The sequence below is a fragment of the Emys orbicularis genome, chromosome 13 (assembly GCF_028017835.1).
Source record: "Emys orbicularis isolate rEmyOrb1 chromosome 13, rEmyOrb1.hap1, whole genome shotgun sequence".
In the NCBI taxonomy this organism is placed as follows: domain Eukaryota; kingdom Metazoa; phylum Chordata; order Testudines; family Emydidae; genus Emys; species Emys orbicularis.
Window position 1 is genome coordinate 38,352,809 of NC_088695.1, and position 19,135 is coordinate 38,371,943.

The 19,135-nt window shown below is 39.2% G+C and overlaps 1 protein-coding gene across 2 annotated transcripts in view; it reads right to left on the reverse strand.

Moving 5' to 3' along the window:
- The window catches only part of SPAG9 (sperm associated antigen 9), a 104,579-nt gene that overhangs the window by 68,196 nt on the left and 17,248 nt on the right, over positions 1-19,135 (reverse strand). For both annotated transcript variants that reach the window (XM_065416298.1, XM_065416299.1), the window contains exon 3: positions 5,968-6,038. In XM_065416298.1, the coding sequence (XP_065272370.1) occupies positions 5,968-6,038 (71 nt within the window). The remainder of the gene's footprint in view (positions 1-5,967; positions 6,039-19,135) is intronic.

Sequence of the window (19,135 nt, forward strand, 5' to 3'; positions counted from 1 at the left end):
GCTGGGGCTCAGGTTACAGGCCCCCCTGGGGCTTTGGCCCTCCCCCTCCCCCGTGAGGGGGTCGGGGCTCGGGTGGGCTCAGGCTTCAGTCCCCCCTCCTGGGATCATGTAATAATTTTTTTTTCTGTCAGAAGAGGGTTGCGGTGCAGCAAAGTTTGAGAACCCCTGAAGTAGTAGATTGTGTAGTCATGAACTCTAAAAATATTTAAATCTATCATTCCTTAAGTTCCCCAGCATCCCTCTTTTCTCTGTTCTGGTTCATGCATTGCACTGACAAGTCTACTGTACTCTATGCATTAGCAGCAGAGAGAAATGTAATAGAATATTGACAGTATATTTCAGTCTGCTGCAGAACTATTTCTGCTTTGAGCCATAATGTCAAAAAGAGGAAAGGATAAGAGAACACACCAATGAATGAAAGATAGGAAAAAAACCTAGACAAGCCTGATACACTAAAAAGTGGGATGAGGAGAGGAAGAGAAAAAAGGGTAAGGGGAATCAACAAACAGTAAAAGGCAGAGGACAGTCGCATGGTTTAGATCAGCGGTTCTCAAACTGTGGGTCAGGACCACAAAGTGGGTCACAACCCTGTTTTAATGGGGTTGCCAGGGCTGGGGCCAGGCGATGAAGCCAAAGCCCAAGCGCCACTATCTGGGGCCGAAGCCTGAGGGCATCATCCTTGGGCAGTGGGGCTGAGATTACAGACCTCCTGCCTGGGGCTGAAGCCCTTCGGCTTTGGCTCTCTCAACCCCCCAGGACAATGGAGCTTTGGCCCCCCCACCCAGGGTGGCAGGGATCGGGCTGGCTCAGGCTTCGGTCCCCCTTCTTGAAGTCGTGTAGTGATTATTATTATTATTTTTTTGTCAGAAAGGGGTCGTGGTGCAATGAAGTTTGAGAACCCGTGGTTTAGACAGCTGTCAGAGCTAATACTACAAGCTTCAAACACTCCTTTCATTATTTGATCAACTGACAGGAAAAATCAATTGTTATTTCAGTAAGCATCAAGGATTATTACTTGCAAAGACAAAGGTGAAGTTGATTAAAGAAAGAAGAAAAATATTCTTATTTAGAGAGATGAGAGTAGAAGAGAAGTTCCTCAAGCAAATATTGTGGTGAAATCACTCAGCTGAATCAGAGGTTTGATTTCATGCAACAGACCCTTGAAGGCAACTTCAAACTACATTCAGCAATCTGTAGAGTGATGTTATCCAAATAATTTTACACTAAATGAACAGTGAGGTTGGTTACCAGAGCAGAACTGAAACACTAGGAAGGGTAGTGAAGGAGTTAGACAATAAGAAAATGGAGAAAATTCAAGGGAGAAAATCTGATATCACTGTCTTTTCATTCTATCTGGTTTCTCTCAGTTTGAATCCAACTCCATCATGAATCTTTAAACAAAATAAAAAAATACATGTGCATAGGACAGGTGAAGATGGACTCGGTCTTATACTGACATGACAAGACCACCTATGAGCCGCAATATAAAGAAGCAGGTGAGGTATGAAAAGAAGTTCATGTTTTCCAGGTTTCCTTAGTGACCCTGTAATGGTGCTAGAAAACCCTACAAATTAAGAGGAGACTACAAATTAGTACCCTGTTATTTCCTCCACTATTATGTGTATTGCAGTAATGCCTAGAGGTCCAAGTCCATTATGCCAAGCAAGGTATACACGGTATGAGAGAGTTCCTGTTCCAAACAGCTTAGAGTCTAAATACACACAACAGACAAGGGGTGGAGAGAAACACATACAACACAAAATGAAAATGTGAAGTTTGGCAAATGTCACGTACAATTTTTATAAAGGGTTTGGGGAGTATTAGGTTGTGAGAGGAGTTACTAAAGGGAGAAAGCCAAGGAAAAGAAAGGAGGGGAACATGGAGTGACACCTAAGTGAAAGTGACTGGAAAGGAGTAGGCTAGAGCAATCAGTCAAAAAGCACAGCACAGGAAACGGAATGCCCAGAGTAAAAACTGAGGAAGAATTGTGACTTGAAGGGCATGGGACAAGAATGAGCTGCATTAAATCCTTTTCCTTTGTGGTAGAAGATAGTCACCTCAGTGATAATAAAATCTAAGGAAACAACTTTCCCCACCCAAAAGAGTGCATTTTAAATTGTAGAAATGTTTGGTAAATTATTTGAATAAACCGAACCTGCATAGCTTGTTGTCCGTTTTGGAAGAAAGTCTATATAAAAAAACAAGATATTCCAAACATTCTATTAGAGTTCATTAAATCAAGTTAAATTGATTATACACATTTGTTGATCTCTCTTATAAATGGAGTATTGGGGAATAGGGAAGAAAAATTTAAACCTTTATATTAATTTCTATTATGGTAATGCCTGGAGGCCCCAGTCAGGATCAGGGCCCATTGTGCTAAGTACTGTACCAATACAAAGAGACATGGTCTCTACTCCAGAGAGTTCACAATTTAAACAAGCAACACAAAAGGGTGCAAGAAAGTGATTCAAAGTCTGAACATTTTTTTAAATAAATATACCACATATATCTTATAGGCAGGGCTGGTTGCACCTCCTATTAAGCTTGCTTGTCACTTCCCATTACAAAACCCTGTTTTCAATTGCTTATAACTTTACCAAACTAACCAATTGGGCTGAATTTTTCTATACCATGGGTCTGCCTTAGTCTTAAATTTGTTAGAGAGCGTTTCAGCCAAAACAGTTCAGCTGTATCCAAGAATGAAACCAAGGGGAAAAAACTGCAATGTTAAAAATAATCCTGATAATCTTTACTATGAGACTCTGCAGCACTCCTGTGCTTTGGAGCAGAGGTGGTGTCTGTGTCAGGGATGTCCCTTTAACTGTTCCTGTGATAATCCACCCAAGTCTGGCCTCTGAAAAAATATCAGTTCACATATGCTCAAGTAGAGAAGTGCTAGAGTTTAACAGCTAAAATTCCTGAAGAATCCATGCTCAATGAGCATGCTCCAGACCCTCACAGCTCCTAGTGCTGGCTAAAAGCAGCATGCACCATCCCCACAGAGCATACTCTATTCCCAGAGTGGGGCCAGGCTGAGCACAGGGAGCCTGTATCTCCTGCCTTTACGCTCTCAATGACACCCTGCTGGCACCTAGGCAGCCATCTGACTCAAACGCAAAGGAAGTACTGAACTGGGGGCGAGGGGGGGGAGGGAGGGAGGGAAGGAGGCAGGATATTGGACTAGAAGGGGATGGAAGAGAAACTGACTACAAATTGATGGGGACTAGAGCTGGCTGAGCAAAAAGACTGAACGGAGAGGCAGGAGAGGGTAAGTGGGTATTGGTTGGGCATCAGACCAGAAGCTTGGGGAAGAGGGGACACGGACTGGCCAAAGCAGGAATCAGTGTGCGAGAAACAGGAGACAGATCTGACAAGGAGCAGGGAAGCGAACTGGGACTGGCTGGGCAAAGAGACTGGGACAAGGAGCTGGGTGAGAGGCAGTGGAAGACAGACTGCTTGAGGAGCCTGTAGATGAAGACAGAGCCAGTATGGGGAGGGGAAAGACTGGAGGCCAATGAGAGACATGACAAGAATAGGTTAAAAGGGACAGGGCAGAAGGGGACAAGCTTTGATTGGGGGGGAGGGCAGGAGGAAAGACATGCAGAAGGGACAGGGCAGAGGGGATTAAGACATGAAGAAGGGTCTGTGGCCACTACAATCGACTCCAGAGCCTGGAATAGCCTTGGAATATTCACAAATGGGCAGTAATGTGACAAAACTGTTGTGGACAGCAAAAGACGAGCCAAAATTTGACTTTTAACTGGTTTTGATGTGAAGTTCATTTTCAAGGATTTGTTCAGAAATTTACAACTCAAATTCAGCAGCTCAACAGATATCAAAGTTCCGGTTCTGTCTGGGAAACAACTTCTATTCAGAACCAGAAAAACAGGCAATGATGTCTACACATAATCTGTTCAGAAGGATAGTCTGGCCTACTTGTAACAATACGAAAGGAGAAATTAAGACTTGTGGGTACTAGTCTTAGCTGTACCACTGATTATCCTCTGGGCATAATTCTGCATTCCTCACATACCCTTAACTCCAGAAGCTACAAAAACTTCCCAAAACCCACATCATGGGATCCCACAGTGCTCTGTCTTAAGTCACCTCTTCTAGTCTATTTTAAGTTCAACTAAGTCTACTTTAGGGGTGTTATTTTTCTGCATTAAACAAAATATTTTTCTTTGGGAAAAATATTTTATGGAAGTCTATATACATATATAGCCTACTACAATAGACAAGAGCTATATTAACATTTATACACTACAATAGTGTAAATGTATATTTAGAATAATAAACATGGATTTCTGAAAATACAGTTTCAAGGATACTATGTTTGATCATACATACTTCAAAATTTTGTGCACAACTTGTAGGCTCAAATTTCCACATTACAAAACAGGTTAATTAACAGCTACAGAACAGAACAGACTAAGGGTAACATTTTCAAAAGTGACTTTAGGCATTTAGGAGCTTAATTCTAAATGAAAGCCATTTCATTTGGCTTGGGCTGCTAAGTGCCTAAATCATTTGTGAAAATGAGACTAGGGCCAAATTTTAAAGGTAGTTAGGTATTGCTATGCTCAGTGTTGCAATCCCCAACTGATTTAGGAGCATAAATCTCATTTTCAAAAGAGATTTAGGAACTTAGGAGTCTATATCTGCAGACAGCATTGCAACGCCTACATACCCTTAAAAATATGGGCCTTAGGCACGTCTGAAAATTTTATCCTAAACTTTTAAAATTAATAAAAAAATTCAGTAAAATCTTTAGAACCCTAACATAATTGATTTTTTTTTTTAAAATTTGGACTTTTTTAAACATAGTCGAGACCTTGTTTTGTACTGTTTGAAAGCCCATAAACATCATGGTTCCAGCTCCTGTGAAGCTTTCATTCCCTTTCTGCTACTCATTGTCAGTATTGTGATGCCTCATACACCACCTAACACATTCATATAGATGAAAACTGCGCTAATGTTACAGATAATCAAATGTCATGTTTCAAGGCACCATATTTTTAGTTGAAAAGGCCAGAACAGAACTGCTCTCACTTTGAAAGACCAGCAGTATTTACTACTGCTGGAGAGCTAAGAAAGAACAGGAGCAGTAAAAGGGCTGGAATCAGAAAATAAGAGGACCAACAAGTAAGATTCTCTCAATACCAGAACAACATAGCAAATTTAGTTAATTAAATGTACTCAAATTAAAGTTTTATTCGACTGAAATATTCCCACATACACATGAACACTGGGCCAGCTAGGATCCCTGCCTGCACTAAGAAGATGACCCTTTGCTAACAGTCGTTCAGTAACAGGCCTGTTTCACATGGTTTATAACTGTTCAACTGCAAGAACAGACCACGCTGAGAACAATTTTGTTTGGTCTCAAGTAGCAGTTACTATTAACAGTTGAGAGAAAGAATGAAGGGAAACTCTCTCCAGACAATGGTTGTCAGCACCAAGTTGATTTCCTAGGGTAAATGAACTCTAAAGGAAGAAAGTGGAACCACTGGCATTGTGGAAAAAGCAGTCAGAACGCCAGAAATAAGCGGATTATGTTACCTTTTTATTTATTTGTTTGCAGCTCATTACATTTGCTTTGAAAAACTGTTTTGGGGGTATGGGAACTACTGAGGATGCTCATGTTTCAACAAGGCCTGAATATGAGAGAAGTGTTGATATAATTGACAGTTTTGTACAAGGAAAGTAATATGGAAAACATATGTACACTCAAACATATATAGCAAATAAAAACGACTAAATGCCAAATTGAGTCTGTGTACAATGGATGTTGGCAACAAAAATGTCAAAATCCATAAACAGAATTTTGTGTACACTACTTAGCAAGCTAGAATGGCTAAAAAATTTCCACTTTGGCATTAACTGCTGTACACAGGAAGCTTAAGTTGACACATGGTGTAAATATTTTATATCAAAATGAATTAAGAGTATTTAGACACCTACCTCTGTATGTCTTGAATGAAGTGCATTGTATTCTTTCTTCAGTTCTGCCTCCCTCTCCTCAAGTCTGCTAACTGAAAAAAAATTAATTAAGGTTAACCCAAGGAGACTCAATACCAGCTACTGAAAGTCTGATTTCCAGAGACCAAAATTGTCACTCCAGAGGTCAGGGTATTCCAATTGATGGATATCAAGCAGCAAGAGGGCACTTAATGGAGTTGAGGAAATTCAACTCTATTATTGTCCTTCTTAAATCTTTCTCACTCCCCCTTCTACAGCTAAAGAAAGCACACTCCTTCCCCTAAAGGTTGCAAATAGCCATATGGAGCTGAAACACATTTTTCACCGACAAGTTACGACCATTAAATCATCAGATTTCCAGTTAAATTTGTCCAGGAAAATTGTTTATATTAGTTCTACCACTTCAGATCTTTTCACACATGCATAACAAGAGAAAGTAGGAAGCAACAGAGACCCTATCACATGCTATACTGTTAATCTTGCATTCAGAGGTCACATCTATGAAGAGAACTGCAAGCTATCTATTGGCATTACCAATAGGAAGTTACACAAGATGATCACAATGGTAACTTCTAGCCTTGGAATCTAGAAAACTTTTCTTCTACATAAACAGGCTGCCAAGTCACAGGCCTAAATCAAGCCGATATTTCTCCACTGAAAAGTTTTAAATGGCTGAAGCAGAGCAAATATTAACCAGATACTCTATGTTACAGTGATCTAAAGTATTAATAATTTGGCAATAACTTACAGTATTCCACATGCCATAACTGAAGTTCTTACATTTAAGAGTTCAACCTTGCACTCCATTGTATATTAAAGTAATGGGCCTGCAGATGCAAAACGAAACTTTTCATTTTTCTTTGAATGCTTACATTTGAAGACAAATGTACTGAAATTAATCTCAAGTTTTTAAAAACACAATTTAGAAAAAAATTTTAGCCATCAGTGCAGTCTTCATTTACAAGATTACAGATGACAGGATTTTTTGGTTATGGCTTGTCTTCACATATGCTACAGCAGCACCGCTGTAGCACTTTAGTGAAGACACTACAGTAGAATCACTACTGGGGCCCAGTTGTACCGATGTAGCACTGCTAGTGCAGATGTTCTATGCTGATCAGCGAGAGCTCCCCCATTGGCATAATTATTCCACCTCCCCGAGCAGCGGTAGCTATGTCCCTCTCCCACTGACATAGTGCTGTCCACACTGGCACTTAGGTTGGTATAACTTATGTCGCTCGTGGGGTGGGTTTTTCATACCCGAGTGAATTAAGTTACACCGATGTAGGTCTGTAGTGTAGACCTGGCCTTAGACCAAGTTATCTCCAAGGTTATGGTATCCCTATACCACATTTCTCTTCCAAATAGTTTATAAACTCAATGCTCTCTTTGCACTACATTTTTAGTATAAGTAGAAGAATTCTGAACAGCTGGGCCCATGTTAGAATTAGCTCTCACAATTAAAATGCTGGTTGGTTGTTGGTGGTTGTTTTTATTTATTTATTTATTTAAAAGCCTTATGGCTACCTTTCAAAATGCAAATTATTTTAAAAAAGGAGTATTTTAAATCTGCATACTATTGGTATGTCAAAGATATACCAAATTGATCAGCTGCTCCCCTCAACTTAGAAATGGGCTAGAAGTAAAACAAGTATGTTTTCTGTCCCAATCTGAAAAGTAACAAAGTACTGTACCAGTACAGGATCATCTACAGCTCTCAGTAGATAAAGCCAAGGTTACCCTTGGTTTTAACACTTTCAGCTCCTAACTCAACTATAATTGGAATTCTCACACTAACTTTCATATAACAAAAAATGGGAGTACTTGTGGCACCTTAGAGACTAACAAATTTATTAGAGCATAAGCTTTCGTGGGCTACGGGTTGTAGCCCACGAAAGCTTATGCTCTAATAAATTTGTTAGTCTCTAAGGTGCCACAAGTACTCCTGTTCTTTTTGCGGATACAGACTAACACGGCTGCTACTCTGAAACATAACAAAAAATGTAATTCTAATATTCAGTACAGTGTTAGGAAGGTTCTTAGAAAATCCTTTTTCCAACCAAAATGGTCTGTCATGGCCTTCTGCGGTGTTCACTCATGTCATTTCAATATAAGCTGTTAGTGACAACACTTATCTGTTTATTTTGGTGTCTACTTTGCCCTATTTTGCAATTAGTTTATTGAAGGCCTTACCTAAGTCTTGTTTTTTCCCTTTTGTTCAGCTGTGGAGCTTTTTCCCCTGCCATTACAAGTTTGTCAACTCTAACTTTCTGCTTGTGGAACGTGCGAGAATATTACATTATGTATTCTTTTGATTTAGGCAAGTGCTCCATATTTTCTAGTTGAGGTCCTCTTCTTCCACTTGCCCTGTTTAAACCCCTCAAGATGATTTACAATACAGTTACCAATCTGTCTGCAGCTATAGACTCAGTGCCAAACACCACAGTATCACAAGACCTATGCCAATATTTTCTCCGCAATTTGTGCATTTCTACTATTGCCAGCGTGCTCCTGTCATCAATATTTCTCAATGCACCATTTTTTAGTGCCCCACATTTTCTACATTTGCACATAGGATATACTTTATATAGGTACTTTATATAGATACTAGTTTTAAAATGTTAAAATTTAATAGATTCAAAAGATGTAACCATAACCTACAACTGTCTGTGCACTTCGATCAACATTACTCTCTAATCTCATCTTGCTCTTCTAAGAACATTAAGATATTTGACAAGACCTTTTGCACTCTAGCTATAAATATCAAACTGCTCAAAAGTATCACATATATATACACCCCTATGAACCAATCTTACAATACAGTAAAAAAATCTAATCCACATAATGGCAGGCTGAACAAGAACTCTAAGGTGAACTTAGCAGCAATTAAGGATATATTCTTAAAATGTAAATATAGCAATAAATACATGAACGTTAATTTTGAAAGGCTTGATATAGGATGCAAGATGCTTAGCTGTGCGTTTCTAAAGAAATTATCAGTGCACTGTAGAGTAAAGCAGATAAGACGACTCTAATTTGTCAGTCAGAGGCAATGTCCATTCTGAACACTCAGGGAGAGAAGATAAGTGCATGGAAGCTTTGGATAAGTATCCAGAGAAAAACAACCAATTTTATTTGAAAAGCCAACTTTTGCCTACTCTATCAGACTATATGGACTATTATCTTCTAGTACAGCTGGACTACAGCATATCAGTTTACAATCTAAGTTAACTATGCCTTGGTCAGATGGAAAGATCCTGTAGAAATATTTAAAACAAGCAAGGCTGGCTCACCTTAGTTTTTCCTGTCACTAATACGTAGGACACATTTGTCAAATCATTAGACTTAGGACTTTTAAGAGGAAAGGTCTTATGGTCATTCCCTTTTGCCCTCATAGCCAAATTTTTCAGGTGCTCAAAAACTGCCTCAGTCCAAGCAAGCAGTTTGGAAATCAGGAAGTGCAAATAGCATTGCTAATTGGCTTCATGTTATGCGAGACCTGTTCCCTTCCTTAGAAACAGTTTCCAAGTACACTGAAATAGCATCAGGACCTAGATAATGCTAAATATTAACTAATGATGGCTTGGGTTTAAAATTTTGCTTCCCAGTGCTGGTGAGTAGAAGATTATATTCACTGCAGTCACAGCTGGGGATTAGCACAGAAAAACACACTGATACAAGTTTAAGTCCTCTGACATATGTCTTAACTAGTACTGGCTCATAATGATACTCCAGAATTCACCAGAGGTGACCTAAACACATACCACATTTAAATGACTACAGACTATCACTTTACAGTTAAACCATGAGACTAATTCCCAACGCTTCATTTTGATCACAACAGCCTACCTAAATGAAATCAGCAGTAAAATCTGCTTTCCACAGTTTACTGTGGTTAATAGTTTAAGATCACTGATGGTGTCCTAGCGCTACCCCCAAATTAGGCTATTTGCCTCCTTCATTGGGCCTATTCTAACAAGAATGGCAGCTCCATAATTAAAGCTATGGTGACAGTTTCACTAGATGCAGGCACTAAAGACCCATGGTGCACACCCACACAGATTTATTTCATAACCATTCTATCTGTGATGGGAACATTTTCTTAGAGGAAGGCCCTGCAATGTGACCGAAATGTCTAACTCTGGTTTAGTCTAATCTCCTCTGGAGTTCTTTCCTCAGCAAGATGCCTACAACTGAATGTCTAGTCTCTTGCTCATGCATTTCATCCTGGGCTTTGCTGGTCAAGCTTGTGACAGCCTTACACTCAGCTTGATGGCATTTTTCTGTCTTTAATTAAATAACTTTTGAATGCCACATCTGATCAATTACAGAATTTCATGGAAAGTTCTAGGCATCAATGGCCAAAACCCTACTGATTTGGGGGGGAAACTGGAAACCAGAAGAGGAAAAAATGAGACATATGAAGCTCCTGCCAGCTTTTCATCATAGCCTCAAGCACCTCTGCAATTGTCTATAGGTCAAAAAAACCTGCATAACATTCCAGCATAACAATACTCCCACCTCAATTCAGTCCATCCTCCCATTAAAGTTTAACATTTTGATGTCCTGAATGACTTATCACCCAAAACAGAAAGAAAAAATGGGGGGGGGGGGGGAGAGGGGACAAATGACGGTGTGCGCACAGTCCCTGGCGGGGGGGTGGGGAGAATGGGAGCACACAGCCCTTGCCATGGGAAGAAAATGGGCAAACCCTAGAATGAGGAAAGGAGCCTGTCCATCTTTTAGGCAACACTGCAACATTCCCCCCCCTTTTTTTTAAAATAGAAAAAATTCTTTTCATTATAGCAAGAATGACAACACCCACAATCCCATCTACTCAGACACAACTCACCCCCCTCCCACAAACCAACAACCCCGTAAAAGAAGCCAATGAAGCAAAACAAAACCCAAAACACCCCCAACCCCAAGATATTTTACTTAAAAAGGGAGAATCAGACACTCCATTGAATCCTTTAGGGACTTCACTATTGCTATCAAATTTTACACAGACGATGCTCAGATACAACACTGACAAACAACGGTATAAAACTCTAAGATACTGAGTAAGGGTATCAGAACCTGGTCCAAAAAAGAAACATAAAAGCTTAGCAATTAATATGGGCGTACAAATGGGTCTCCTAATCCCAAGAGAAACAGGACATCACCACAGCAATAGGCTAGATGGCAGTAAACAAAGCCCTTTAGACTGGCAAGAATACCACCAGCACAACAAATTTAAGTCTGAAGGTTGCCTCATTTTCATTTTGCTCAGCTTGCACATGGAGCAGAGTAGAAGTCTGAAATCGCCCAGGTAACATTCATTTTAGTCTACGCTACTTCACAGCCACTAAGTGCAGCAAAGCACAGTGTTGGGGGTAGGCTAACTATAGTGCCATTTGGGACAGCCTAAAGCCTCACAGGAAAGGGATTTAAAAACAAAAGGGTAGAAATTTGAGATTATATTAAAGAAATGATCGTAAAGCAACTGAAAAAGTTCCTTTTGCAATCCAATGTCTCAGACCCCTATTTCTGGCTAGAAAAATATTTAAAAGATATCACCACAAGGATGGTGGGGTCAAGGAAGCCTACAGAAAATTTCAAGCAGAGATTAAAAACAACTTGTTTTGGTCCTTTCATTGAAATAAATACTTAAATTGCTGAAAACAAATCCATTCTCAATTTTCCTATTAGCCAAATATAACTATTCAGATGAAGGGAGAGGTCTAACAGTTGGCCTTATTTATAATTACATTCACATGTATTTTAAGAAGATAACTTGGCAAGATCATTATCTGCTGCCATTTAAGACAGCCAGAGCATCAAGAATTGAGCAACTTTCATCAGACTTAATCTGTATCTAACCACAAAGAAACAGTCCTTTACTTCAATTACTTCTATTGTTTAATATTCAGCATAGATTGAAGTCTAGTTTCTCAGATCTTGCATATCACCAATCTCAATTTCAGAAAAAATTAGCATTAGTGAAGTTAATTGAATGCCCTCCAAATTCATTATAGCCCAATTTGTCATAGCACATTACAAGTTCAATATTGATTTTGCAATAGTGCAGAGTAGATTCTAAAAGTTCAATCTTTCCAGGTACAATACACACCTACTAAATAACACCTTACCTAGTTCATTTAAATGGTGCTTTACACATTGAAAAATACTATCCTGAACAGTGGAAGAATCCTCATTGATCAATTTAAGGAAGTAATTTTTTTTAACCAATTTGTTGTGTAGACAGTTCAATTTTATACAGAGCTCTAAATCCTCAATGAAGTTCTGCATCTATACAAATATTAGTCAGCTTTGAATATAGTATGTAAACCAAGTTGTAAATATTCAAAAAGTCAGAACACTAGACTGAAAAGAAAACAGATTTCATTGGAAAAACAAAGCTTCCATGAAAGAAAATGTTCACTTTAACATACGCTCAAGGCCCATCTGCAATCTGATATACAGCACACAGTGAAACAGTATCCAAAGATCTGAAATACCAGTACTCCATATGAAAACCTAAGCCTCCTTGATTTAACTTATCCAGTTCATCTCAAACTGAACCAGTCAAGCCTCAAAACAGGAAAGTAAGTATTAAGGGAAACTGAGGTGAAGCATTTGGAACTTCCACCTCCATCCTGAGAACAAGTATGAAGGATTAGGCAATAAAAGCTGCCTGCCCTGCCTGTTCAAAAATCAGAGCTTACCTCCCAAGTTTGATGGCTTTTGCCAAGTTTGGAACACCCTCCATCTGTTTGTTGTCCTCTGCCTCAAACTGCTGATTAGCCTAAGGGGGAGAAAGAGAAACAAACCTGCTAGAAAGCCAAATCCAACGGATCAGATGCCTCCTCAAGAGGAATTATCAGCTCCTGCTGTGTAGGCAGGGCAAAGAGATCCCATTTATTAGTGGGCCTTACTTGCATGACACTTAAGCCCATTCTGAAGGTTCTCCTTGGAAAGTCTTCCTTCAACTGATTCCCTAACAGCATGTCTCACACCAACTTTAAAAGATACAGAACACACGTTCTTTAGTGACTACTTGATAGGCTGACCATCCCAACCTTGGCAGGGAAAAACTAAATTGATTCAACACAAGCGTTTAACTACAGAGCAATAAGACAGCTAGACAGAATCTGAGGGTAAAACATACTGTTTAAGACAAATAGTAAACTCAGTTCCTTGGCAAGAGGTTAACCACCTTCAAATAGTTCACATTTAATACTTGTTCTACACTGTAGTTAAAGTTTTTAAAATTGACAATATGCTGATTTAGACTTCCAAGATTACAGAAATATTTGTTCCTGAATAAATAGCAATGTGCATATATTCAGTTTTTTGCTTGCAGAATTCCATAAAATGAACAGACATCCATTACCTTTAGACAGTAATGTGTCCATTAATATTGCTTTAAGTCCCACTAAGTTCCCAATTTGATCGAGTAGAAACTATCACTGAAAATCCTTAAACTTGACAAACAGTGAAATTTTTTAAATAAGCTGTCATCTAAAATCCATGTTATTTTCATTTAATGTTTATATAACAGTAGCACTCTAGGATCCCCCCATGCCCAAGAATTGAAGCCCGCTGAGCTAGACTCAAGACACAGGCAAAGAATTTCTGCCAGAACAACTTGAATCTACCACATTGTTTAGCCAACCTACATCCAAAAGTAATGGAGCATCCTGACAATGACTACAGGGTGAAAAAAGGACAAGGTAGTGGGCAGAAGCAGGGATAACACTAATGGGGGCGTGGGGTGGGAAACAGAGTGAAGAATGGAATCACAATACAAAATGTTGCGGTTTCTAAAAGAGCTCAATACCAGGAGAACAGTGATGCTAAAACTACAGTACATTAACTTTATAAAAGAAGCTAGGTTACCATAACAAGCCATAATGTAAAATCCAGAAAGACATTTAAAATCTTACACACCCTTTGCTGTAAGTAACTCAACTACAGCAAGTGAAGTTTTTTTGATAAGCAAAATTTAGTAGGCAGTCTAAAATTTAACTAGAGATCCTCAACAAATCTGTAGCTTATCAGGCCTGGGCAGTAGCTAAACCTTTTATTGTTAACTTTCCCCTGGGAAATAAGTCAGTTCTGATATTGATCAAGTAATGTTTATGATTAATACTGGTTAACTTTAAAACCTTCCCCCCCCCACACACACTCTTAGTTAGTTTTATTAATAGGCTTCACATGAGTAGAGTGTAAAGCACATTGATCCATTATGTTGTTCTGATTTTCTACTACATTTGTGTCTCCAGTTCTGTAACGTGACTGACTCCTATGAAGAGCTCTCTAACTGTAGCTCTGCTCCATCTAGTGGGCTATCGACTTCCACAGAATACAGAGGAAGAATCAATGCCACGGGGTGCAGTAAGTCAACAACTACATTAAACAGGCCAGCCTGTTGTCTCAAATAAAGGATTGATATTGAAACAAAAAACAAGGTTTTTCTAGAAAACATTTTAAGTTGATAAAGTTATGCTATAAGACCGTGTCAGCTGGCTCCTCATCCTTTTCTGGTGCTATATAAATATTTTTTTTTAATATAGGTTGAATGCCTTGCTCAAGTTCAAGTGAGTAATATCCAGAGTTTGACCATGTCCAGTTTTGCAATTTATGTGAAGTTAGTAGGTGGTTTTCATTCATTTCTTAGACAGTGGGGGATCAAACCACAAAGCCATTCCAGGTAGGCCCACCAGTACCAGACTTGGCAACAGTTCAAGAGTTGAATGGCATGGCACTAACTACCTCACTGCACTACGTGGTTGGTTCCTCCAGGGGAGGTTACATTGTCAAGACAATGGATGACAGGCAGGGAGAAAATTGCCCTGTAACTAACTGTGACCCAATATATTGCAAAGAAGACTTCAGCTTCGATTGCTGCAATTCTAGACCGAAACAAATTTTTTTTAAAGTTAGTGCTCAACAAGAATGTTCTGAAGACCCAAGCGTTTTGCAGTTACTTTGTTGCACAATGGAGTTTAATCTATTTTTTATAGAACTAGGCAATGTGATATTTGCTTCATGAGGTTAGTGTTCTAAAGCAGCAGCTCTCAGGGTTTATGAATACATGCATTCTAATAAGAAATTGTACCCCGCAAAATCTAGGCTCTTAAATTCACATTAAGTGTTAGCTGTAGAAAGTCTTCCAGTACAAAAAGCAAGAGCTTTTAATACCACAATATACTATATGCAGTCCTATTAATTTAACTGTTATGAGCAATTAGGGAACAGTGTTATTGCCTAAAATTCCAGTATTTAGTCATTGATTGGAGATCAAGGCAGCCTCAGTGTAAACATTAAATTAGAGTTTAAATATGAAAATTTATCACTGGAAATATCACTTAAGCAAGCATGATTTGTAATTTTTCCTAAGAGTAAGCCTCTAAAATCAGGCCAAGATCTTATGGACAAGAGTTAAACTGCAGAGTTATAGTTAAAACAATGGATAAAGTGAATAATTAATTCTACAAAATTTGCTTCTAGTATGATGAAAGCATACGGGACAGTTAATGGTGGATAACTTCGATTAGACAAAATCTACCATCTCAAAACAGTAACACAGATATCTAGGGTGGCTCAATTGTCAAAGAAAACATAACATGATTTGGTCCTTGCAGAGGATTTCAGACACAGGTAATAAGTGTTTTCTGCAGTAGACATAATTAGGGCCAGATTTACATTCAGTGCCATGGGAACATTCCCATAATAGGGAAGAGAGGTTTCAGAAACAAGAAGAATGATTAAGGAGGCTCTCTTATTTGTGTATTCAAAATCACAAAGTACAAAGAAAAGGCAGGACGTTTGTAAAAACCCAATTTATTTTCAGTGTGTTAATGGTCTTATCTAACTCAAAAAAAAAAAAAAAAGAATCTGCAGTCAAACATTACTAAAGAGGGGGGATTATATTATTTCTGCACTATGCAATACTTCTATGCCAAAGCTTAAGTTTACACTGGGGATGTATGTGAGAGTACAGTTTAGCACAGAAGAAATACTTTCATCTCGGCAGAAAGTCATAACATCGTCTTCAAAGAGTTACCAATCAGAAAAGCAGGAGCCTCTACTCATTTCACATGAAATGAAACAGTATCACATCCAAGAAAATTGCTATGTAATCAAAAGTGTGAAGGCAATTCCAGGCTAACACACTTAGTTTCAAGTTGACATCTTAATGACAAGAATCTTCCCAAATGCTCCAGGGCCTAGTAACAATTATGGTGCACCTTTATCTAAATATAACCTTCCTAAATAATCAGAAATACAATAGTCGGGGCTAAATGGCTTCTTGAATTATACTCCTGCGCTCACACTAACATATACATGAATCCCTCAAAGATTAGTAAATGAAGCCTTGGGCAAAGTTTGAGAAGAACCAGAGACTTGCAAATAAGATCATGTGAATACAGAGCAGCTGCGTTGAGATATGAGCAGTAAGTGCCAAACATCAGGATTTGAGACAGTAGAAAACTTGCTAACACAGACTGCTCTGTTCCTTTTATACTGGAAGTATCAAAACAGTTTTAGGTTATTGCCACCTTCATCAGTTTTGAAAATTAACAATGATGAAGATACATAAGCCATAAGTTTTTTTCCCCCCAGTGAACAATCACGAATTTTGATATTTTGTTTGGAATTATTTCTTGTATTTAGAACATTATTGTACTTAGGCCTGGTGTGTACACACAAAGCTGTACCAATACATCTTAGGGCCAAATGGGTCCTATACTACGGAGACTATACCAGCATAGCTATGTTGCTTGGTTATAACAGCATAACCTCGTAGTGTAGACAGCCTACACTGACGAAGGTGTTCTTCCGCCAGTATTGGAACATGACCTCCCCAAATGATGGTAGCTACATCAACAGAAGCATTCTTCTGTCAATACAGCTGTGCCTATGTTGGGAGTTAGGTTGGCACATGTCAGTCAAGCATGTGTTTTTTTCCCCACACCCTTGACCAATATAGCTGTACTGACCTAACCCTTAAGTGCAGACCAAACAATGATCTGATTTTATACCGATTTAATTAAACCAGTGCAACTGTGCATGGTCACTGAGGGCTTGTCTTCACTCAACGTAAGTTACGCTACTCCAGCTATGTGAAACAACGTAGCTGGAGTTGACGTAACTTAGGTCGACTTACCCCAGTGTCTTCACTGCGCTGCATCGACAGGAGTCGCTCTCCAGTCAACTTCCCTTACGCTTCGCCGAGACCTGGGTCGACTGGAGAACACTCTGCCATTGATTTAGTGGGTCTTCACTAAACCCACTAAATCAATCCCTGCTGCATCCATTGCAGCAGCATTGATCTCCCCCAGTGAAGACCAGCCCTGAGGGTATGTCTAAACTACAAGTGCTACAGTTATAGTACACATTTACTACAGTGACAGAAGGGGCTTTTCTGTCACTATAGTAAATCCACCCTCTTGAGAGGCAGTAGCTAGGTCAACGGAAGAATTCTTCTATCAACCTACGTGCATCTACAGTGGGGTTTAGGTCAACCTAACTATGTCATACAGTGTCTCAAATTTTTCAAATCCCTGAGCGATGCAGCAAGGTCAATCTAAGTTTAGGTGTAGACTAGGCCTTATACTCATTTAGCTTGTGCCTGTAAATTTACAGGTGTAAACTAAACTGATAACACCATTTTTAAGCGATGAGAGTCCACACACACAAACTAGTTTAACTTAACAGATTTAGGCCAAATGGGTGCAATTTCTGTGCGTACACAAGCTTTTAGAGTAAAGGGGACCAGATGTTTTCAGCATCTATTCCTGTTGACAGATAGCCTACCTAGGTATTTATACCACAATAACTATAAGATCTAACAAGTTAAGCAAATATGGGTTCTATTTGGTACCTTTTCTTTCACTCTCTTCAGCAAAACAGCTTATATTACGACCATCACTGTGAGAAAACTATGGCAGAAAGATGAGTCTTTCTTTCGGTCTTAAAGCCACTAAGATTTGTACTTATGTTGGGATCTGGTGGGAAGAAGTTCCATAGGTGGAGACAACTGCCAGAAAGTAGGTCCAATATCCCATCAAGATCACTATTGTCACAGAATGTTCCACTGTTCCCAAGAAGCACAGCTGCTTTTCCCACCTACTCAGTGAATTCAAAGATCAACCACACCACAAATTGATTCCTCCTTATTCCAAAAGCCTCCATAACTGAGTATGGGAGAGCCCACTTGCCCAAAGGAAAAAACAAAGATTTCTATCCTCCACAGAATCCAGTGACATACAAGGGGAGCTCTGAGTAAAGCTTCTCCCACATTCAGTAATTAAGGGTGTCAGTATAGCATCTGAAGCCCAGGCTCATGTGCCCTTATGGACCTGTGTTAGCCAACACGTGGACTGTTTCAATTGAAAAATCTTTATTGGTGATATCAGAAGCTAGAAATAACAGTTTGGGGCTTTCCGATTGAAAGTTGAGTTTGCAGGCTGACCGGACAAATATTTTACTTGCAAACTAGTCACAATATAGGCAAAGCTGGCAGAAAGTCCTATAGTTGAGGTTGTCTAATACTTTCCATTATATAATAGTTTTCAGTCATTTATAACTATGCCAAACTAACTGTTCAGACTAAAATTTTCCATGCATGTGTCTGCCTCAGCCTAAAATTCCTTGAAAGTTTCAGCAAAAACAACTCAGTCATTTCTGACAATGAGGCTAGGGAAAAAATACAGTTTGCCAGTGTTAAATTCTTACAACCATTTTGTTAAGAAACACTAGCACCTTTATGATTGAAATTCAGAAAGGTGCGTTTCGCTGTCCATTTGAAAAATCCACCTACATTTCACCAAGTTATAAGCCTCTGCAAATAGTCATTTGCCCATGCTCAGTACATATTTACTAGAGGGTAAATGTAAAAATCTCAGAAGATTCCGTCTGCACTGGACATGCTCCAGTGCAGTTCTGAAAGGGCTGAGCACTATTTTACCTGTCATTTCTCTCTACAGCCACAAGGTACTGTGGACCCAGAACTGAGAGCGGAGAGACTGTCTCCTATGCTCCCAATGCTCCCTGCTGGTGCCCAGAAAGTAGAAAGAAGTAGGAATACATAGCAGTGAGAAGCAGAGGGATGGAAATGCTAGAGCAGGGGGAGGCAACCTATGGCACACGTGCTGAAGGT